The 25033-nt window shown below is 37.6% G+C and overlaps 1 protein-coding gene across 1 annotated transcript in view; it reads left to right on the plus strand.

Annotated features, from left to right (window-relative positions):
• Nucleotides 1-25033, plus strand: part of LOC118816109 (kinesin-like protein KIF26A) — a 41234-nt gene that overhangs the window by 1945 nt on the left and 14256 nt on the right. Inside the window, exon 2 of the mRNA XM_036582619.1 lies at nt 2100-2303. Within this exon, the coding sequence (XP_036438512.1) occupies nt 2100-2303 (204 nt within the window). The remainder of the gene's footprint in view (nt 1-2099; nt 2304-25033) is intronic.

Below are 25033 nucleotides of genomic sequence, written 5' to 3' on the forward strand. Positions count from 1 at the left end.
ATGCTGTTACAGGACTAGAACAGGTTTCAGTCATCCGTGTACGTACGATGCTTTCGACCTTTTCGATTGTGCAAACGATTAACACTTATGCAAAGCATCTCCACAATGAGACACAGCGTAGAACTTGTCTTCTGTTCAGCTGGAGTCTCCTCACTGAACAGACATAGTGCAAACTTTGTGATCTCATAAATTTAAATTCGTTCTAATGAGTCAGCTTAGATAAATGCCTGCGATCACATAATCACAATAATAATAATAATAATAATAATAATAATAATAATAATAATAACAATAGTAGTAGTAGTAGTAGGCTAGTGTGCTTTTGTTGTCATTATCTTAGTTTCAATGAACGGAAATTTTAAGGCAATCCAGATTACAGATGATTCAGGCATTATGGAGAGAAAGAAAGATACAGTACCAGGACTTCAAAGAATTTGGTTAATAATGGACATTTTCTAAATGAGCAAAAGGAAATGTTGCAAATAGTTAATTTGGCCATTAACGTATTTTTCAAAGTTTCCTATAGGGGACCAGAGGACTCTCTCATGCTACCTGAATCTACCCTATTTTCTAAAGTTAAAACAACATATAAGTTTGACAGTGTAAATATCCCGTCAGTACGTCTTCATTTGTTCAAGAGGAAACTGAAAAGGCACCTTAGACCGGGTTTGGGACAGTTTCAGAGTCTGGTCGTACGGGGGCGCCAGAGTAACAGCGACCGACAAGGTCCTGCAGCCGCGCGGTCAGTGTGACTTAGCTCTGCGTATTGATTTGCGTGTTGAGATTCAGGTACTGGACCTTGGGTTGGGGGGCGGGGCTTTGCAGGGTTTCTCAGTCAGCAGGATAACTTAAGCCTAAAGTGTGAGCTGCCTAACAAGACCGCCCCTTACCTCTCCTCCTATTGGACAGGCTTGATTAGAAGCTTAAGTTATCTGGTTAAGTGAGAAATCCTGCTTTATGGATTCACAAACTGTACACTCTGTACATTTTACACACAAGCGTGGGCCTGCATGACCAGCCAGAGTAAGACTTCATCAGGGTTTTATCTTCTGTCTTTGTGCTCTGTGTGATTTGTTGCAAATTAGAAATCCAGAAAATAAAGAGAAATTTAAATGAACGGTAGTATTTCACCAGTTTCACCAAACAAAGTAACTGCGCACTGTGATTAACTAGGAGCCAGTGAGGCACTAGAACTACCTAGTGTTAAATACTACCAGCCAATGGTAGTGCAGAAAGACCTTACTTTGTACTAACCAATCACCGTTTAGGGGGCGTGGCTTGTCGCAGCAAGAGTCGGGGGGGAAAAAGTGAACGCTTAGCAAAAAGTAGTTCTCCGCCTCTCGGTGTCCCGAATTTAACACCCGAGCAACTTTAAAGCCATGGCTTCATTCCATGTCAGTGTCAGTGCCAACTGCAGAGCTGCAGGACAACTTCTCTCATGTTCTAACTCTGCAAACTGAGCACATTTGAGCACATATTTAGAACAGAGGCCATAAAGGTATGGTAGAGCAGGCAGAGAAAAGAACCCATCTCTCTAATGACTGGCAGTAAACTGGCAGTTTAGGGGAAATTTGACTAAGGAACATGTATGCAAGTCGGCATTCTGCTCGAGGACGAAAAATGGACTACAGGAGGTTTACGGTAAGACATGAAGTGTGAGTGAGTTGCAGATGGCTGGATGTGTCAGTGTGTTTCAGGTACTCAAAATTGATGCTCAAATGGGATTTTGTTTTCCAAAAGCTCTACATAGGCTGTAATATGGCAACTTTGGCCATTAACGTTCTTCTTGAGATGATTTACCCAGTAAAAAGACTTAACAGCTTGTTCATCGTGATATTAGACTGTGAAATGCCCAAAAAAGGCTTCTTGCTATGTTTTCCCAATTGGCTTAATTTGCCAGAATCAGAATTTACAAACTACAGAGTATGTGGTTCATCTCTATTGGTGCAGATGTTAATATATGTTTTAACAACAGAAAAAAAAAAAAAACGAATTCACACTTTAGTTTAAGAGATACCTTAAAATGTGTGCAAGTTGGGTTGTGTACTGCTGCATTCTAATGTTGAAGACATTTCTCACTTGGAAACTGCTGCTTTCAGGTTGTCGAAGGCTCGGCTGGTAATGAGTCCCTGCAGTGCGGTGGGCTCAGTCCCAGGAAGAGGCTTCACTCGGCTGAGGAGTTGCAGAGGGGCCAGAGGCCAAACCCAGAGGGCAGCGGAGCCAGCCTGTGCCAGAGATGCCAGCTGATCACGGCCGAGCTGCACAAGCAGGCGCTGGAGCTGGCTGCGCCGGAAACAACAAAAGTATGCACACTTATCCAAGTCTTTAACTCACTAAGACCCTGTGCAACTATTAAAGCTGTGCTTTCTCAGTCCTGGAGTGCCCCTGCACTGCAGGTTTCAGTGCTGTCCCTGCTCCCAGCACACCTGACTCAACTCAACAGCTCATTAACAAGCCCCTCTTGAAGGTAAAATGTGTGTTTTGGAGCAGAGAACGTATTAAAGTGTACCGGGCTTTGGTGCAGGGGACTAAGAAAAGCTACATTAAGGGAAGGACACTGGTACTGATAGAACAGTTTTAATATAATATACCAGACCATGTTGTCTAACAGTGAGGTTCAAGATTTAACTGCCATCAGTCTCAATGGAGCTTTTCAGAAACATCTGTATTTGTTTTAGGATGACTTAAATTTAGACCACTTGTGTTGTTTAGTTGAGGGACACTTTCCCTCACTGTTTGTGCTACACTCTTAAAAATAAAGCTGCCAAAAAGATTTATTCTGAGCAATGCTGTAGAACACAGGTTCCCAGCCCCGGTCCTGGAGTTCCCCCTGCTATGCAGCTTTTTGTGTTTTCTTGCTCTAAAACATCCTGCTTAAACTCTAGAGAGGCTTGCTTATTAATTGCTTTGTTGGATCAGGTTAGTTGGGAGCAGTGAAAACACTAAAATGTGCAGGGCAGGGGGTATTCCAGGAGCAGGGCTGGGAAGCACTGTCACAGACGAACAACTTTTGGTTCCCTTGATAACCTTTCAGTGGATTAGGGAACATAATCCAGCATGATGATAGCAGAATCATAGCAGTATCTGCAGATAATTGCTTAAAAAATATCAGTGTTGATATGTTGATGTCTCAAATGGGTATTTGATGACATATTGTATTCTAGTAGATCAACGTGTTCAGGTGAAAGTGGGTTACTACACTAAAATGTCTGCATTCAGGACATATGGACAGGCAAAATATTGGATCAGGCTACAATTCCCATATCGGTGCATACCTAAAATGGATCATCTATTTAAGAACCATTTTCATAGATGGGATGTATAAGTGTGAAGAACCTTTTCTAAAGTTTAAAGAACCTTCAAATCATCTAAAAGTTCTTTACCAATTACAGATTTTTCCTGTAACTGAACCTCCAAGCCAAGAACCATTTAGGAACCTATATTTTTAAGTGTGTAGGAAAGTAAGTAGCATTTTATTTCTTACCGCAGCATTGGGAAAGAGCCCTGTTATATCCAGAAACAGCGCAAGTGTGGGGCATTTGATGATGAAGGCTTTGGACATGTTAATACCACTGTCTCTAATGCTTAAGGAGCTCTCTGAATCTCTATCTGAGAACCTTTTGCTCACAGTGACAGCACTCTAGCCCCATCTCTTCAGCGTAAACTGATTTCTTTTTGACTTAATGTTTCTCTTTGTAGGGGTATGCATACATTGTATATGCATGCTTAGCGTGTCCAAGAGTGTACAGCTAGATAGATAGAGATCGATAGATAGATAGATAGATAGACAGATAGGTAGATAGATAGATAAGAACTTTATTCATCCTGAAGGAAATTGCAGCATTAAATGAAGAGCAAGAAACTTTTACAAATCTATAAATGTTATTCACATGTACTGCATTTGTTATTCCATAAGAGATAATGGGCATGTTCAACTATAGAAGTACTAAGACAATTGACCCATCCATGCGCCACTCACAAATGTTTGGATATACAGTCCATATATGAAAATTAAGCTACAAAAACAGACTTTTTCAATTCAAAACATGTTTATTTCTAAGGGATAAAGATAGATTGGAAAACGCTCATGTAAAAATGAATTATGAGTTTTTGGCACATAAAACCACACAAACATCATAAGCTGACCTTCTGGGAAAAAATACAAATACAAGAAAAATATAGGGTATGTACCTTTAAAAAGGCTACACTTCTCGCTTATCATAACTAGATAGGTTGGAAACAACAAAGAAAAATTTACCACTGTGCTAACATTAGCTCTTGTTCATGATAATAAAACAAATCCTAGGACATGTCACACTGTCACTTTTCATGCATACCAGATAAATTTAAAATTAACGTTCCAGCATTTGCTGAAGCTTATTCAACCTTGCAACAGTTGCTGCAAAGGAGAAGGGACATGTTATGTAAAGACTACTGTTAGTCAATAAAGTTTCTGTGCCATTTGATCTGACCAGCTGGACGTAAATGAACACTTTATGAGCTAATTCAACACTGGGCAGGTTGCTACATGAATGACGTGGCTCTATTAGGAGTCTTGCCCTATCTGCATGAAAGATTAATCACTATAAGACCATGACATTTACAAAGCCTCTGCACAGTCCCCTTACTGTTTATGGGAAACGTTTTGTAAGGGTAGCCACGTGCGTTTATGCGTTACACATGCATGTTTGAATGATTCTGAGTGAGCAGAGGTGACCTACTCAGCAGGATTTTATTATCCTATGAATAGTGAGCGATGACGCACTTTAAATGGCCATATTTAAGAAACGAAATGCTGAGATACAGAAATGTAAGCAGTCAGGCGTGTCATCAGTGATAGCCATCCTGATTATGGGATGGCATGTCCATAGTGCTGAGAGACAGCCTGCCCACTCACTACAGACAGGGCAGCACCACACATCATACTTGTATGTATGCACAATGTAAAGTTCAAACAGCAGTCGTATACAGTGCAGATGCAGATACATACAACACCTGTGCTAAAAAACTGTAAAAAGATCATATCATATCTATTGTTATGTAGCAGTCTAACATTGTCTTGTTACAATGTGGAAGACACTGTCTTAGAAAAAGTAGAGATTGCTAGATAGTTCTTGGCTTGGATGCATGATTCTCGGAAAAACTTTCAATTGGAGTGGAATCTTTATGTTATGTGGAGGATCTTTGAACTTCAAAGGGCCCATATTCTACACTTTTTTTCTGATTTAATTTTTTTCTACTCATTATATTTGTGTAGGTTTATGCACTAAACACAGGCATGCTTCATTTTTACATGACCATTTTCCAAACTCATTTTATCCTTTAAAATTAAACAGGCTTTTTTGGCACTGTGCCATTAAGAATGCTAAATGTAAATGAGCTCTGCTCTAATTGGCTGCCCTGTATTGCGTCTTACTCAAAAAGCAGTCCAGCTGAAACACTCCTTATAACTCCAGCGTGAACAGGCAGGGCTGAAGGGTTGTAGGCTGAATAGACACTTAACTCTCTCACATGTCATTTTCATGTATACAGAGTATATTATTGTTGTCTAGATTTTATTACAGCAGAAAGAGCAAATACTCCTTCAGAGCAAAGAAACATTCACTGAAAGGTTCTTAAGGGAATCAAAAGTGGTTCTTGCATGATCCAAACACATTTTTGGTTTGGTTGGTATCTTAATGTTTAGGAATTAAGAAAATAGTTAATCATTATTACAGCAGGAATTATTATTTTAGCATTTAGCACTTTATCACTGAAGTGCACTGAATTCATTGTCAAGTTCATAGAACCAGACTGAGATAACTTGTGCTTTGTACTTAAATAGGCTCTGGGATTCAAATGATGCTTGCCTAGGAGGCCTAGTGTGTGCCAAGAAAACATTTCCCACACCTTTACAGCTCCATCACCTGCTTACACTATTGACACAAGGCAGGTTGGGTCAATGGTTTTGTGCTCTTTATGCCAAATTCTGACCCTAATATCAGCATGTCTCAGAAGAAATCAAGAGGCCAGGCAGTGTTTTTACAAGCTTCCATCTGTCCAGTTTTGGTGCCCAGTGTAGCCTTAAATTTCAGTTCTTGGTGAGAGGAGTGGAACCTGATGTAGTCTTCTGCTGTTGTAGCCCATCTACCTTAAGGTTGTATGTGTTTTGCATTCAGTGATGCTTTTTGATTGCCACTGCTGTAAAGTGTTGTTATTCCAGGTACTGTAGCCTCCTTGTCAGCTTGAAGTTTAGCCATTCTCCACTGACTTCTCTCATGAATCAGCTGTTTCGAACTGCAGAACTGACACTCACTGAATGTCTTTTTTTCACAATTCTGTGTAAAGAGTGTGTGGAGATTCCAGGAGATCAACAGTTTTTGAAAAACTGAAACCACTGCATCCAGCACCAACAGCCTTGCCATGGTCAAAGTCTTTTTATTCTTCAGTCTGTTTTTTGTTGTTAGCATGAACTGGCGCATTTGACCCATATTGGCATGATTTTATGAATTGTGATTCAGCCTTTTGATTGGCTTGTTGGATAATTGCATGGCTGAATAGATGTACAGATGTTCTTAACAAAGTTACTAGTGAGTATGTAAGAATATATCTGGTTGCCTTCAGACACACGTGTGATTGGTTCAGATTGAATGTACTGGATGTACCATGATTTCTAAATGGGTTTAATGTATCAGATATATTAAGGAGTTTCTAATTTGAAACTGCTTGTAATGGCTGAGATTCAGATCAAATATTTTATGTGTACTTCTGCTGTTCTGTGTTTTAAAGATTAGTTTGTTTCTTTTTTTGTAAAGTCTTCCTGTAATAATGAACAGTTGGAGAACTTTTTTTGCGTTGTTGGACAAAAGTTAAGCCACCTGGTTAACTTCTGTCCAGCTTATTGAGATTTGACCCATATAGTGTTTCCTCAATTGCTGTTTAATTTCCTGTGTACACAGTGCCATGATTGTGTAGAAAGGCTAAGTGTACGTCCATTTGTTTCCACATTCATCTTGCCATACTTACAGCAGCACCACCTGGGTTCATTGTGTTTGAGGAAACAATGTATGCAGTGGCATCCAAGTAGGAAATTAAAGCTACTTCACTTTCTACGGCTCAATAAAAGTGTGTTCCTGTTAGCTTTATAGTGCATTTCCTCAAATCACAGCAGACTGTGCAGTCGCTCACGTTGGCTATGTATATGACGTCCTGGTCATGTCTTTACAGTAACGTCCTGTTTTTATTGAATGTCTAAGAATGATCTCAGAAGCTAATCACTTGCTGCTCTTTGTGCCAGCACATTGTTCTTGGCTTTCGCTACAGATTAAGGCATGTATATTAAAGGAGTACGCCTGTATTCCATAAAACATCAGAAAACCTGTTGACTCAAAACACATTCAGCACCTGTCCTTTGGATTCTGTTGTAATTGCGTATTGAATGAATAGGTTTTCCTAAGTACAGGGAAACATTTCAAAATTATAGTATATGGTAAGTGACCATATAATACAGATGCGGCAGATTAGGTTGAAAAACACTGGAGTATTCTTTTAAGAGCATTTCAGCATCTCTCTGATAGGGATTCATTTGATTACCTAGGCTGTTTATAAATCCACCATCCAAATTCACTGACATTGTCTTCCGGTTTCTCTCATCTCGGTTTTACATCAGCCACACATTTGGTGCGTTTTGGTCAACACAGTTAACTATACAGTCTTTCATGACCTGAGTCACATGTGTTGGAGCAGAGATAACACTAACATTGTCTGTCCTCAGTGCTGTCATTGAGAATTATTTCTTTTTAGTGAGATTTAAAGGAAACAGAATTGCATTCAGGTGTGCTGATCATTGGCTTTATTATTATTATTGTTACATTAACACTGGTAACATTAACACTTAGAAATCTGGCATTATTATTGTCAATTTGCTGTGCTATATAAATATAATAACACAATTACATGATTAATTATGAAAATAGTTGCATAAGAATTAAGGCTATCTTTACACTTTCATGCAACAATAGCTACGAGGAACTACATTGCACTTCGATTGCATAATGTAAAGCATCCTGTAACTCATTTGTCTATTTCTTGTAGTAAGTTTCATGAAACAGACAATCAAAACAGCCATAATACATCACATGATCACATCGAATGACATACATTCTAATGACTAATATTACCCCATCAGTGCACATGAAAAGAAAACTGAAGCTGTTTTTTTTTTTTTTTACTTTTTTGACACTTTTTTAAATTTTCTCAAGTCATAATAAGATCTTCCTTGCTATTAGCAAATGCAAATGTAGCATGGACTGAAAATTTAAAATACGTACTTTTGACGTAGTTTTAACGAGATATGAATGCTATTAGCAAATGCTATTTCCTTGCTATTAGCAAATGCAAATGTAGCATGGACTGAAAATTTAAAATACGTACTTTTGACGTAGTTTTAACGAGATATGAATGAGAAGTATTTAATATGAAATTACACCATGTTTTTGTTGTCACTGATGATAACTATGTCTATAAGGGGTAACTGCTGAATTTACTAGTAGTGATAACAAAATTCTGATTTGGGATTTTTACCTCTTTCGTAGAGCTTAGCTCATGGTTATATTGATGGCATCCAACATGCTTTACTTTGGATCCATTGGTTATTTAGTTCATCCTGTGGTTCTGTATACAGAAAACTGAGGATATGCACTGTTCTCACTTGGGATGCTCAATAATACTAGAATCATATTGTGTCTGCTGATATTTGCTAAAAATATATTGGAATTGGACAGATGTTTAGATTTTACTGGCATTTCAAATCATTACTCGGTGATGTATTTATTGTACTCCAGAAGAGCAGGTGAGGTTTAGGTGATGCTAGGCTGCTGTGCTTCATTTTGCTGCATTTGTAACCCTACAGAAGTATGTTTTATATTTCTCTGGAATGCTAATCCAGTTACATCTAGTCCCAGTTTCTGTGTATATAACTGCTGATGTTTTGGCATCAGCAGACATGTACATGAACAGTGTTGGATAATAGCATTGACCCACAGTTTCCATATCAGTGCATACCTAGTTCTAACTGTACTGTACAGCTGTATTTTTGATTGCTGGTATTTGATTTGGACATTTGCAATCTCATCTACTACAACACGAAAACAGAGCTCAGCTACTGACCAAGTCCAAAGCTTGAGGCTGTTGATCCCACTTGATAACCCAGCTGTTAACCCTCACATGCATTCAAAATAGTTTATGACCTTTGATGCTCATGACATGTTATGGCATATTAAAACAATTCATAGTTAACATTATGTAGGTTAGCAGGGTGTGTAACTTAAAATGTTCTCTTTCGAGTCACAAGCCAAGCAGAGCTAAAGCTGGTGTCAGTATGGAGTCAGACTCAAACTTTCTCTACAGCAGCTTTGAGAACATTCCATTCTCTGCTGTAAGACACATTGGACAGGGTTAAATTATCTGTCAGAACAGACAATCAGATTTAGGCTCAGCCATCCAGACAGACCACTTTACCACTTTAAGATGTCAGTGTGATAGCAGAGTCTTTAACAAAAGCAGGATAAAGGATGTCCAGCCACTTTACCACACAAAGATACTGTCATTATGAGACACCAACATTTCTCTGTAAAGGTTTAAAACTGACTGTCAAAGAAGTATTCAGCTGCTGTATAGCAGAAGCTGATATTGTAGCCATTGTTTCTCACTCAAATAATAAAAATAATCACAAATATGCACTTTAAAGATGCAAAATTTTTATAGGCAGTGTACTAAAGATTTGGAAAAATGTGTTTTGGCAGTTCAGGGATCCTGTCTCTGGCCTGAGGAGATTCAGGCTGTAGGCTGGAGCAAAGTCACCAACACCTTCATCTAACATTTCATCAGAGTAAAATTCACTTACAGTTTCTCCTCAATTCATTTTGAAAAGCAAAAGCAAAAGTAAGAATAAAAAAATGTTGTTGAAAGGAATATCAATAGTAAATCGACATGTTTAATAACTAACCTAGTTTCTGAAAAGGGAAATTGTTTGTTTTATTTAATTGTTAGTTATAATCCCAATATGATTTGCTGTACAAATGTAAGAATTACTGGGGTAAAAAGTTTTGGTAAATCCTTACATAAGGCTACACGACTCATAAGCCTTTCATGACAACTAACGCTAAACCTATATGGACCATTTTGCCAAATTAGTTCAAACTACAGTCGCATAGTAAAAAAATTATTAAATAAACAAAAAAATTAAGTATTAAAAGCTTAGATGTTTACAAGGATTATGTTATGATCTATTGAAAGCCAAGGCATGAACTGAGATAGTAGTAAGCTAAATATATACAAAATCATCATTTATAGGGTACTTTCTATTTGGAGGTGGCTGTCAGAAACCCTAACACCTAAATGTATACTTGCTAAAATAATACAAACCTTTAAAGTGGAAAGTCGGAAGATTTAGATTTATCATGACTTCAAGTTTTATTAAAAAAAAAAAAAAAACTTAAAATTGAAACACAAAGGGTTTTAGTCTATAAATGGATACTTATGCCATGCCCCTGCGTTTTAGTGCAGGAAGTGAGACTGCACCCTGTCCTTTAAGGTCACATGGTGAGCAGTTAGATCCCATTGTTTTAAAGTAAATGTGTCCTAAAGTCTCAAAATCAGTGTGCAACCTTACAAATTGTCACTTCCAAAACACTTTTTTTTGCAATTAAGTAAACTTTTTTGTCATTTAAAGAAACACATTATGATTTTATGTGTCTACAACTGTTCAAAGCTGTGTTTGCTGGTCATGTACTGGCATGACATTTGGCTGTTCGGGTAGTGTTATGACTGTTTAGTTAGTCACAAAATTGAATGTTCAGTCATTTCTTTCAATAAAATAAACATAATTGAAGTATGGGGTCATTCAAGGTGCAAAATGTTTAAGTCCAAATCTTAAAAGTCTGAAATGTGTTTTGCACTCTGATCCAATTAAGTAGAATATCCATAGAGACATTTATAAAGGCTTATTCCATCATCTGTCAGTTGTCATATAACTTGCTAAGGTGAAATGACTTCAAAATTGACAAAAGCATCCTTTAAGACAATTCACTCTTGTTTTAAAAGCCTGTATAAATATCTTTGCAGGTTATTGTAAGTTGTCCTGAAAGGCTATATGTCAGTGTCCTGTAGCCTTATGAATGCTGCTCTTCAATAAAGTAAATATTCTTAGATTATGGGCACAGGGAATTTTCTTCCTTTTGACTGAACAACATGAGCTGCAAACCACGTTCACCATCTGATATTAGTTATAAGAACACATATTACATTTGTTGGGTAAAATAAAGAAGTTAATTCATAAAAAGATTTTGCTAAATTACCACATTAAACTGGAGACGCATAAGCCAGCCTAGTTGAGAAAGAAGCTTTATTAAAGAAGTTTTACAGAACAAAAAGACTAAGACCTAGACAGTCATAGATTTTCAGTAATGGCACTGTAAACACTTTGCTTTACTTATGTGTACAGTGTCTAATCTTGTCTTGCAATTAGACAAATAGTGTAATATATTTGACTCTATGTCAAATATAAGACATAGTCAAATATGTGAGGATCCGATTAAATCTACATCTTCACCTTAGACACTGTTTTAAAAATGCTTAAAGATCTGAGCCTGAAAAGGAACTTGAGTGGCCCTTATTTTTTTTTGCTTGTCTGTGTTGTCTTAAGACATTTGCTTTGAGTGACCGAGAGGCACTCTGCCACATTCATAGAGACCTCAGACTCTTGAGAGATGGAAACTGTTAACAATGCTAAACAATGACACCTAGAGGAGCTGTGAAGAACTGTACTATTCAGTTGAATTTAGTACTCTATATTTATTACATATGTACTACCATTGAAGTGAAAATATCACATATGTTCAAAACAGGCTGCATAACAGCTCAGAATTTGCTGCATAAACACAAAAAGGCAATTCATATAAAATGACCTACATCAAAGCCTTTGAGCAGGATCTCAAAGGGGGTTTTTCTGGCTGAAAAGAATTTGTGAGGGATGAACTGGGAAGGAGCCGATGGACTGGTCCAACCAATGGTCCCAACAGAATTCATCTAAAATGACCAATATCAAAGCCTTTGAGCAAGATGATCTCAAAGGGCTTCCATAAGTTTTTTTCTCTGGATGAAAATCATTTGCGAGAAATAAACTGAATGAGCTAATGTACTGGTCCGTGTGATGAGAATTTAAACCTGTCCACGTCTCTGCTGCCTCAGCTTGCTGCTCAGAGAGCGTGACTGGGGTTTATGGGGGATGCAAGTGGAGAACTCTCTCAGGGAAACTCCTTACATTGCCAATACCTTCACCAAGCACTTGCCTCTCTCTCTCTCTCTCTCTCTCTCTCTCTCTCTCTCTCTCTCTCTCTCTCTCTCCCTTCAGTTCTTCCTCAGCCTGCCTTGTCTTTGCAATTCTAGCAAGTGACCTTGCGACTCTGCAAGTGTGATCCTTGCTCTTTTTATGTCCTGTAATGTGTCATAACATATCTTTTATAGGGAAAGAAGCAAAGATTGAACTGAACGCTCATTGCAGAATATGCAGGTGGACCACTCCTCCTCCTGTTTTCCTGTCTTAGATCTCATGGACTGGTCAGCCAACAGTGATTGACTTGATACTGCTGCTGTTGGGTGAAGATGCTCAGAAAAGAGGATGTTATCGGTCAGCAGCTTTGAGAGATGTGGAAGGAAAAGAGCAAGCTTTTTTGCTTGGGCAGATATTTGAGGAAAAAAAGAGATGAGGCTTGAAGATTAGACCAAGATTAGCCCAGGTAATCTCACTGGACTAGTAATGTTATTGTGAATACTGAGACACTGAGTCCACTTCTCCTTGTACTGATTACGTCTTGCCCTGAGGGGTCATAAACTGTCCATCACTGATCAGTCTATCAAAGTGATGGGATGCAGGTTGCCAAGGCAACATAAATGAAGGATGGTGGAGGAAAGCATCTTTACAGTGCATAGCTATATGTGATCTGCTTTAGTCTCGTAACATCCATCCATCCATCTATCCATGTATCTTCCATCTTTATAATTAGGTACCACTCTGGACACAATGCACAGCTTTAACAGACAGAACAACAACGTGTTTTATAGATTTATAATATTTAAAATATTCTATCTGACCTTTGTTTCTGTCTTTGAAATAAAACAAAATAACATAAAATAAAACAAAATAAAATAAGAGCTGTACTTATAGACAACACAATTCTAGGATTTCTATGGTTCAGTTTTATGTGCTAACCACTCATATGGGATTACTTGACCTTAGTACCTGGACAGTTGCTCACCCAATATAACCTAGACAAGTAAAGTCATTGCTCAGTTTTTATCCTATCCTGCATGCAATCCATAAGCCTTAATCTATTGAGATGCCAGACTGTTTCAGGTATTAACTATGAAAGAATAAATGTAAAATTGATCTACTCAAGCTGGCCTGAATCCCAAAGGACTCTTTTGGACATAGAGTACTATTTTAGTGTTGAAGCTTTTACTTTGTGGCCTATGTACACTCTAAAGATAAGATGCCACAAAGCGGTCTTTCAATGATGGCTTAGGACATGGGTGTCAAACTCAACCACTAAAAGGGCCATATTAAAAATCTCAGCAAATCCGTGGGCCAGATATGTTTTTATTTTATTTTATTTAACATTTTACTGTGACCCGAACGGTTTATTCAAAATATGCCAAAGCTGCAACAGCAAAACATTGAGTACTTATTCAAAAATAATTCTAAATAAAAATAAATAGTTTTAGGTAGTTAGGTGGTGTCTTTTTCAGGCAAACTGTCTATTTGCTTGAACTAGACACCAGGCATCTTTTCTTTTTGTGTACCCACTGGCCCATAGATTGTTGTTGGGGGAAGGGGGTCTGAATGAGTGCACGCTATGTTGCAGTGCATGCTGGGGACTGAAGTGCATCTCAGGGTGAAACGGGCTACTAAGAATAGAAAATTAAAATAATTTTGCAGGCCGAATAGGACTGTGTCACAGGTCTGGCTTGGCCCGCAGGCCTTGTGTTGTGTTGTAGGAAATCCAAAAATGGATCTTCTGTGGTACCTTTTTTGGCATCTTTATTGTAAGAGTGCTCAGGGCGAGTAATTTGACATTCAGTCCTGGTTTTAGCGTTTAAATGTGCTACTGCACATTTAGAAAAACTTTTACCTAAATTTTAATTGGCTTGGGTGGCATGACATGACATTAGTAAGCAACAGCTTAGAGTCTTTCTTTTGGTAACCACAACATTTTGAGTGGAAATGCTTATGCAAGCAGAAGCTGAGCAATAATAAGCTCCATGGAGTAAATGGCAGAGGTAGCCAGTTGGAAGACACAGAGATACCTATGAGAATACCTGTAGGCCTGCGAGTCTTTGATCAAACTTCTATGAATTCTATGGAATGACTGGCCTGCACAATCTAAATAAAAGTGAGGCTCCACTACATTCTTAAAAATAAAGGTACCAATGACTGTGTTTTGCAAGAAATGAGAGCCTAACAAATTAAAGCATCTTAAATGTAATCTAAATATTCTCATTTTGAATTTAGTTGCTGGAATATCATACGATTGTTTCACTTATTTCTGATTGTTTACTTGTTTTAATTCATTTTATTAAGTAAAGTTATCTCACTTTATTGGCATATACATTTGCTTCAACCATGTTTCTTAAAACAAGGCATTATCTGCCAAAGTAATGAGAGCATTTTACCTCATAAAAATACTTCAAGCAAGTAGAACATGTCTATACAGTAATTAAATAATCTTATAATAGCACAAACTCAAAATAAGAGATATTAAATATACTGACCACAATTCTGATAATTTCACTTGCCAAAAAAGCTTTTTTTTTTGCAATGTACCATAGAGGAACCCCTTTTGATTCCCTAAGGAACCTTTCAGGGGGTGATTCTTCAGAGAAGATTTTTTGAAAATGAGTTATGTGAGTGTGAAGAACCTTATTAAAATGTTAAGATTTCCCACATAATGTCAAGGGTCTAGGATAAACCTGTATAGAACCTTTGATGTGAAGGTTCTTTAAACCTTTAAAAGGTTCTTCACACTCACAAATCTCTTTTCCAAACATGGTTCTTTAGGAAACTTTTATGAAATCACTCAAAGTGTCCTTTATTTTTAAAAATGTATAGCAGTTCATCTTTCTGTCTCTTTTTTACCTCTAGCTGTTCACCTCTAGCTAGCCTGCTGTATATTACAAAGACAACATATACTAGAAGCATCAACACAGCATACAACCCCATCTTTCAGGTACCTCAAATATAAATGGCCTGGCTTTTTTAAAGGCCACTGTGCAGCAAATCTTCTAACGAAACCAAGCTAATGAGGGTAACCTTTGATTCGGTGTGGAATCTGCGAAGGAGAGTGAAAAGAGTGGATGCTCTCCTGCAGCTGCATTGCAACTGTGGCTGAGATCAGTGCACAATTTGCATTAATCACTCCTGAGCAGGAGCTCTCTAACACACGATGACTGATGAGTGCATGGAGAGGAGACACGTGAAGGAAGTGGGCTGTGTAATAGAGCCAGCAGCTGATCTGCTTAGAGTGTAGTGTACCATGATGAGAGAGACTACAAATCAGGGCCAAGAAAGGGAGTGACAGTATGTGACAATATGTGAACATTTCATGATGAATGGACCACAATAGATTGTCTAAAATTATTCATTTAAATAAAATTCCATTAATTTTAGGGCTGTCAAATGACTGAAATAATTAATCACCATTAAGCACACTAATTTGTGCAGTTAATAAAGATTTATCCCATTTGTCTTATGTTTTATTTGCTGTAAATTAACCCTAAGTAAAGACTTTTCCTTTAAAAAAGCAGGTGTCCTCTCCTGCCAACATTACTGATGTTGTTGATATTACTGGCATTAGCATTTAAATGACCACTAATTTAGCACTTACTGAAATGTCTTTTATTGCACTTATGAGGTGTCTATTGTGCATCTTGTGAAACTGGTACTAGCTACACTCTCAGAAAAAAGGTATAAAACTGTCACTGGGGCAGTACCCCTTATGTCCCCTTATGTATGGGGTGGTACCATCAAGGGTACATCTCCGTACATGTAGTCAGGGAACATAATTGTACCATAATCCATTGAACAAATATGTAGTTTTTACCTGGAAAAACTTATTTAAGGTCCACAATTGGACCTTAAACCCACTGTTGTACCTTTAAAGGAACATTTACATTGTTTGTACCTTGATAAACAAAAAATGTACCTGCATAGAACTTTTACTTCTAACAGTATAGGATACATTCTCTGAGTAATTAAAGTTTTTGTAAGTTTTGTAACTTTTGCAACTTTTTTAAGTGTGCTAAATGCCATCAACGTAAACAAATGTTGCGGTAGCTGTAAATAACTTTGGTTCTATCAAGACATAGCAAAAGCACGTGAGCAGCTGGGCTTCATGCTGGAGCTAAGTGTCAAACTAGGATGAGTCAACAGCATTAAAAAAAGGTGAGTGGTGTTAATAATTTACTGCATTAACATGTTAACATTGACATTATGAAAAAAAGACAAAATAGAACAAAAACATTAATGAATAGAAATGAACGCAGAAATGTTTTATTACAAGTGTTTTGGACTGTTTCTCCATTTCTCTCTATTTGTCCGTTCACCATGACATTTTGACACAGTATAAAGGGTAGCTGCGGTTTTCATATATTACATGTCTTGCTAAAAAAATTAATTTAACATAATGGGGAAAAAACACACACAAAAAGAATAAAATGTGGCCTGTTAAAAAGTTTTGCCATATTTTATTGTTTTTATGTATTTTTCCAATATGTTAAAGTCATAAATAAATTGTGTGCTGAAATTCCATATTTAAGTTTGTTGCCTGTAGGGGGTGTGTTAACATATTTGCACAAATCAACAAAACATGTCTGACCAGGAGTGTTCAAACTTTTGGATATGAACAACTTCTGGTGTTTCTTTTCAAATGGTGCAAGAAATAAAAACAAACAAACAATTTTGATGTTAGAAGAACAAGTTTTATAGCATATTGTGGGCTGGATTCAAAAATTGAGAGTGGGTAAAATTGTGCAGTGTTGTAAAATTGACAGTAGTGGTAAAAAAGCATCAAATGTATCTACCATTACGGTATCATTCCTTTAATGCTTGCTAACACTGGCTTTGCAGAAACTCTCCCTGACTTCCTCAATTCGCCTTTTAAAGAGCTATCTCTTTTCACTTAAGTCCTATAAGACATGGCTAGATGGAACAGGGAGGGGATCACTAGAAAAGAAAACACCAGGAGACATAAGAGTGAAAGAGGCTGAAATGACTGCCTTAGAGCAGAAGAACGCCGTAACGTCAGAAAAAAAGAAGCGATACAGAGTGCGGAGGAGAGTGAAGAGACAGGAGGCAAAGCCAGTAAGAAAGAGCAGTGAGAGAGACAGTTCCAAAGGAGATAGAGAGTTGTGTAATTGCTACCATCAGAGCCTGTCATTAACCTGAGGGAATGGGGATCTGAGTGAGGCTGTCAGGGCCTGGGGGGAGATATGAGGAGACTTGGAGGGGGCAGGGGGAGTGGGGTGGGGGGGGATTGAATCAGTGAGGCCATGGGGCCAGATAAGCCAAGGGAATGGCACTGGAAAAGATTGAATGACAGGCTAAGTGAGCCGTGAAGCAGATCAATGCTGCGGTTTTGCTAACTTTAATTCAGGTCTGTCACTGAGTCAATGCCTCCATCGCTTGGCTCTCCTCTCAGCTCCTGCCACTGCAACGGGCGTTCCACATATCCACACCATTACTGAGAAGAAGCCTTTTTCTCTTCTAGCTGGCACTAAAATTAGACGTTAAAAGCTGTGTAGAGTATGTGTACCATTTTAAAAGAATTCCACCATTTTTAAAATTTCTGTATAATTACATTGATAAGATATAAACAAGGTCATTTAGAGTGGTCTCATTGCAGGGAATGCTCTGTTCTAGCTTTGTTAGAAGAAGTCAAATCTGAGTTGTTCACAGTGGTGGCTCTTGGGAACCTGACCTCTGAAATGTTTAATGACCCCAAAAGCTTCCTTTACAAAAAGTTATTACATGAATTGGTTATGATTGTACTTCTTGGTGCCTGAGACATTGTTTTTTAATAGTTTTGAGAAGGTAAGTTAATGGAGAGGTGGTACATGCCTGGCATTGTTTGTCTCCTAGGCAAATTTGTCTCCAAAGACAACATATTATTTCAGAGGTTCTTTTTTATGTTACTTTACCATTATTAACATTACAAGCTTAGAAGATGTGTAGGTTCCCTGGTGGTGGTGGGTTTTAAATAAAATGTCCATAGTTGTGACGTAGACATTGCAATCCCAGGTTCCTATCACCACCACTGTTAAATAATCTAAGTTGGAAAGTTTCTCTACAATGACCCATTTCACATCAGAACACTCTTGAGTGACTTTTTACATCCTAATAATTGAATTACGCAAAAACTGTTTAACGTTAAGCAATTGTTAGATTTAGGCATTTATTGAATGATGGCTTAAAAATCATGCGCTGGATTTACTTATTTGGTGAGGTTTTTCAAATGTTAAATAGGCCCAGCACAGGATGAGACAGGAAAAGGGGCTGTTGTGAACGATTAGGGGAGAATGGGGCACAACCTAACACATTTTGTTTTTTGTTGAATAACTTTAAAAATATTTCAGTTGGAATAATTATGTTTTTATATAAGCGACATACACAGCTCTGCTACAAATGAACACTTGAAATTTGTTTCTACACTGTTCCACACACCGTTCATGTACAAGTCTACCAAAAATGATGGAAAGCGCAATGTTACAGTTTACCCCATGGGTGAAGTTAATTGTAACAGATAGAGGATTAGAAAAGTCTGATGAATTAGTGCAAACAAAGTTAATTCAGTATAATTCTATGTTGTAAGAAACATATTTTCCAACCATGCTGCATTATATATTGTATATCTATAAGACAGACAGCTCAATTGATAGATACACACACATCAAATTATATATGAACACTGACATGAGACTGTGTGTCAAACAATGACAAATTTATTCTTGTCCAGTGAAGGACAGCAAACAAAAAACATCACACACAAGTAAACTACGGAACATTGTTTCTGAATGACTACAGCTTTACCAACTATTAGTGTTTCATTAATATGCTTACTTAAAACCAAAATACTGACATCTGAAAGATACTTAAAAAAATAGAAGAAAATCCCTGTTTTCAGATTCTTTCTCTTTTTCCTTTTAAAATCTGTGTAAACATATGGAACAAAAAGACAAAATATACTTTATTTTCTGTGTTTATTAAAGGTGGCTTAGTTGTAGTGCTGTTTTACAGCTAACCCTGCTGTACTGCGGTTTTACTTAAGCCTAACTAGCACTTGCTGTGAGCTTGTCACATGCTTCAAAACAGTGCTATATTGTTGGCAACAAGATGGTGATTAAAGTAATATAAGGTTAGATTCTGTGATTTAAACATGTCCTGAAAACACTCTCTGGCACAGATCTGTTTAAAACGCTGACGAATCACTCTGAAGTTTTGTGGGACAATGTGGCTTGGAAATGTGGTAATGTGGCCGGTAGTACACGCTGCTTGACCTTCTATAACAGTTGGGGTGTGTTAATTTGTGCCCCGTGTTAGGTTGTTTCGCGCACTCCCCTTTATGTGACTTACTATGCTTTCACCCCTACCCAATAATGCTGTGTATCACCGTTAAAAACACTGTTAAAAATTTGGATAGCTCCTAACCCTCATTCCAACAAGCATCAGTCATTTTGGATAATCAGAATAGATAAAAGCAGCCTTTATAACAACTGATGTTTTTTAAAATTAGCCTTTAAAAAGGTTAATGTTAGGTATTTGTCAGTTGTCTTATCAGGCTTATGTAGGTGTCATGTAGCCTTGTGAATGCTGCCTTTCAGTAAGGTCTTACCAAAAAGTATTCTGCATGTCATGTGTTTTGAAACCCCTTGGCTTAATATATGATAAGGCTTACTATTCAGTAACTACAGGACTTCAATACAAACTGGTTGAGATATTCTTAGGTAATAGAAGTGTGTAATAATCTTTGGGCCTGCTGGTGGGCCCTGGCCATTTACAGGTTAAAGTATGGACTGGTTTTAGGTTGACTAAATGTGACATAAACATTGCTTTGACATGCTGTTGTGTTCTCCCGAACGCAGTGATTCTGGGAGTGCGATAGCACTTTGCAGTGTTACTTACTGTTTTGCGAGGGATGCTCAAGAGTGTGTTTTATTACAGTGCTGCAGTGGTTTAACATGGTAGCTTGTCCTAAGAGGCCCCACATGCGCTGTCAATGCAGAAGCACTTAAACTCAGCCGAGGCTTTACGACCCCCTTCAGGCTCGCTATGGCTGGTCGCTGGAGCAGTAAAGCTGCAGGTTTAGCATTGGCATCTCCTGTACAGACCTCTTTATGGCATGTTTGGGGTAAAAGTCACTCGAGACAAACAGGGCACAGGCATAGATTCCTAATTAGCTGCAAATCTGGCTCTACACCCAAAGCCATTTTGACTAACTTAGATTTTCTGCTGCATGTGTGTAAGCTCCTGTTTGATGAAGTTACTTCCAAGCATTATCATCCTAGTTGTCTCGTAATGCTACCTGGTTATCATCATTTGACTTTCAACTCCCTTATCTCTCCAACACACAACAGCCTGTTTGACATTGGCGCCTTTAAATTGGTTGTCACTCATGTCAGCTCTGAGATTGGGGTGGAAGATGTGGATGTTTTGTGGAAGGAACATTGGACAGGTGTATGGTGGAGATAGACATAGTTTTGCTGTGAAGCTTTGGTGTAAACTTTTTATAAGATGGTAACATACCACAATCAAAGGTAGTTTCTCAACTCAAAAAAAGACTCAGGCTTTGGCTTGAGACATCAAACATGTATTTTGTTCAAGGGCCGCTCAGCCTTAACTTAGCATTTTAATGTTATTTGTTATGTTATGTAATATCTGTAGTGTGACGTTGGTTTGACATTGCTTTGACAAAATTTGTAATTTTATAATTTTTGTGTTTTTGTCTATCAGTGTTCCCTTACTACAACACTGAGCATTACACACATACATCGCATAGTCATATGGAGTCTCTACGGCACTATCTAGAGGCTAGCTGTCATTGGAGATATAACTTCAACTGGTCATCAAACCTTTTTTCTTGGTTAAAGGAATAATTCAGCCAGCTAGTGAATAAAAATCAAACAGCAAAACCTTAAGTATGCACCCCAAAGCACTTGTAGTCTTTCAAATTTTACTGAGATACATAATTTGAAGGGTGTCTTTTTTGACACTTTATTGCTTTATGACGGCATATTTTGACACATGTATTAATGTTAAATTTTCACATATCACATATAACAGCTCACTGTTGCACTTTTCAAATATGTAATATAACTGCTTGTTCATGAGTTTTAAGTGTTTATGACCAAACTAATAAGCATTAATAAACCTATTTTAAAGCATTTAGAATTAATAAGGAAACCATTCATCAACATCATTATTATTATTATTATTATTATTATTATTATTAATAAAAATAATAATAATAATAATAATATTGTTATTATTATTAATGCAATGGTATATTAAATGACTGATCAAATTAACCTTGTAGAGGCAATTATAATAGAATTAAAATAGCACCAAATAAAGGACCATTTTCTAAACTATGAGGAACCTTTTAAGCATTCAAACGGTTCTTTGAGTTATCATGGTTATAAATATAACCCTTGAATGACCCTCTTTGCGGCCATAAAAATGACTACCGTCTATATTTGGAAAAGACTTTTCTGCATTTACCATCATGCTCAGCCTTCAATGCACAGCTGAGGCTTACTCCCTAAATAACCACAAACATTTGATCTTGGCTTGCTTACAAAGTTCCTGCAAACCTGAACAGGAAACACATATCAGCACCATACACACTCACCTCCCTGTCAGGCAGAGGAAGTGAGCTCAGTTTGACTATAAACTTAGACACTGTCTGTGAGGTAATGAGCTCACAAAGGCATGTCAATACTGACGATTTATGCTGTGAAGCTGGAAAGACTGGGCTGTCAGCTGTATAGGCATTCCTCCAGAGTTTACAGCGAGTGGCTGGCATGATAAACTCATAAACACGCCTGGGGCTGTGTTACGGGTTGTGACTGAACATTCTTGTTCATTCTAACTCTTTGACTGTGCTGCCATCAACAAAGCACTCGAATGTGTTTGTGTGAGTCACAGAATGTCTTGAGAACAGTAACAAGGGTTAGGAACAGGTCAGCGCCACCTTCTGAGATCATGTGTTTTGTCAGGTTATTATACGTGCTGTCCCCTTGACCTTTCTGTTCTGTGGTGTGTCCATGGCTACTGCACAGATTCTTTACATTCTTTCTTTTTATGGGTTTTAACTAGGACCCGACCAATGTGAAAATTTTCTAGTTGATTTTACTGAAAGTACAGATTTTATGGGGCTACGAATTCAGAAAACCGATAATATTAGCTATATTTGAGATTTTAGTTTTATATTCAACAACAAAAACTCACAGTCTTATATAATAGATTGTGCCCCTGGGGGTGGAGCTACACTTCTGATTTCTCTTTATCTGCCAATACTTTTCTCATACATACACACACACACACACATATATACCATGTTTGTGGTTTGTCTGTATTAATGTCTTATAATAAAACAGGGAGTGGTTCAAATGGAGCGGAATAATGGCGCAGTGCCCTGTCATCAGAAGATGTTTAGAGATTATTATCAAGATTATTATCAAGGCATTATCAGACAATGACAATATTACTGTGGGTAGCCTATATCGGTTGGAAGCAACCAAGGTTTGCTTAAGGTGTTTTAAGCTTCTGTATGCTATGATACATTATTTAGGCACATAGAAAAATATTCACTTACATTATACTCTCTTGAAAAGGGGGCTCTCTTCGGGGGGTTTTTAGTAAAGGTAGTGGTTATATTTACAATACTGTGTGAAAGAGACCACCCTTCATTTGTATCATTTCCAAATGGCCATAAAGTACAAGTTTTTGGTTTTTCAGTGTTAGAAAAGCTTAAACCATATATTTATCAGAAAATAACACAGAAGCCTCAAAAACTAAATATTACATTCTTTCACTATTTAATGCGTCCACTCTACCTTTTTACAACTTTTATTCTTTTCAAAAGACTTGCTTTCAGTTTTTAAAAAAACATCGGCAGGGATATTTTTACACACCTCAGACTTTGAAGTTGGTTGCATTTTCTGCTTCTCATGATCCAATTAATCCCGAACACATTCAGTTAAATGTGTTAAAGCTTTAAGTTCTTTTCATTTTGTGGTAACAGTGTTGGTGGTCTAGCAGGTCTGCCAGGTCTGCCAGATCTTGCACGAATGTTAGGAATCCCATTTTCATCTATTAATAATTTTTGAACTTCAGGTTTGGAAGGTTTAATTTTTTTCATTTAGTTTGCTTTGACTTCCCCCTTCTTTATACAAGTAAACATCTATTCTCTTAAGAAAGATCTCCTGAAAAACTTAATAACTCAATGGCTGTTTGGACTTGAAATTAAATAGATTAAGAGTGGTCTCTGACTTTTGCACAGTACTGTAGGACAATGATCAGTCAAAGAACCATTTGGATGCTTAACTTGCATGGTTACATGCTTTGTCTCCATGATGGAGAACCTGGTAGTACATAGATCCCTGTTTTGAAAAGAGTTTAGGAGTAAGGAAGGGAAGCCTATAATAGTTAAGGCGTTAAATCACTGGCTGTAGTTGATGTTCGGATGTGGTGTTCAGTGAGACAATATATAGATGAATAATATTCTCTGCTGGTGTTTTGGGACAGTTGATGTGTAAGTTATAAGGCAGGGCACAGATGTAAAAACCAGTGAAGTTAAATTAGCATTGATGATTTGTTATCTTAAAAAGGAGGCACTGTTTCCTGTCAAAACAGGAAATGACAGGAGGACCAAGGGAGGAGTGGAAAAGTGTGTTTGATGTTGGTCAGCTGGAGGTCAGGAATGTTTGGCTTTGACCTTGATTTAAAAAACAGAGCCATAAAGCCTGAAACCTGGGGCGAGGTGTCTAAAATGGGAAGTTTTCATTGCCTTGTTGACATGGAACATGTAATCGTACTCTCCACTGCTGCACTGTTGAAATGTTAGCTTACCCATGCTGCCTGTTTTTGCCACAGGCCAGAGCAGATATGGATTTTGGGAGGAACTCGACCTGCCCTAATGCACATGTCTCACCCTGATGTCTGGATGTGTTGTGATAAAATGTTTGAGAGATTTTATGATTGTTCTGATTTTCCACACAGTTGGACTGGGTCTGTTTTCTTTGTTTTAGCCCTTTAACCATGAAAGCAGACTCTTTGTCATTTCTGTTCATTTGAAATGAAATGAAGCACCGAACTGATGTGGCACATGTCTGATCGTTTTTCACCCAGCAGGCAGACTTTTACAGGAGGAACCTTGTACTGACTGACTGAAGCTTTATGTTAAGTAAGCTTAGACTGATACTTTACTGGAATTAACACAAGCAAATGGAGCAATATAAATGACAGGAGAGGAATAATACAAAGCATGTTAATTACACATTATACTAATTATCAGGAAAAACACAAATAGGTACAGAAACTGACAACAGCGCTCTTTACCGATGGGAGCTTACAGTGTCAGACGAACACCCTATGAATATTAATGAAGTGCAAGCAAGTAGTTTTATTTTTGAAGACAGTGCTATTTGATGTGGTGTGCAATTGATGTCTGGTATATGCTAATGAAATCGAAAGAATCCTCTCTCTGGCAATTAGTATGTTGCTATGGTAGCAAGAAAAATTGACAGCTTTGATTTGTTTTTAAAGAATTTGTGAACGTTTACTGACTAATAAAATAAGAACTTTCAGGGTATTGAAGACTTGTTTAAAATACTGCCTAATAAGTTCTTTTTTTCAGAAACAGATTTTTTTGTGGGCCAAGACTGAAATATGATATTGTCCATATACAATGCAAAAGTCAGATACTACCCTTCATTCATTTAA

This window comes from Colossoma macropomum, unplaced genomic scaffold (assembly GCF_904425465.1).
Source record: "Colossoma macropomum unplaced genomic scaffold, Colossoma_macropomum, whole genome shotgun sequence".
NCBI lineage: Eukaryota > Metazoa > Chordata > Actinopteri > Characiformes > Serrasalmidae > Colossoma > Colossoma macropomum.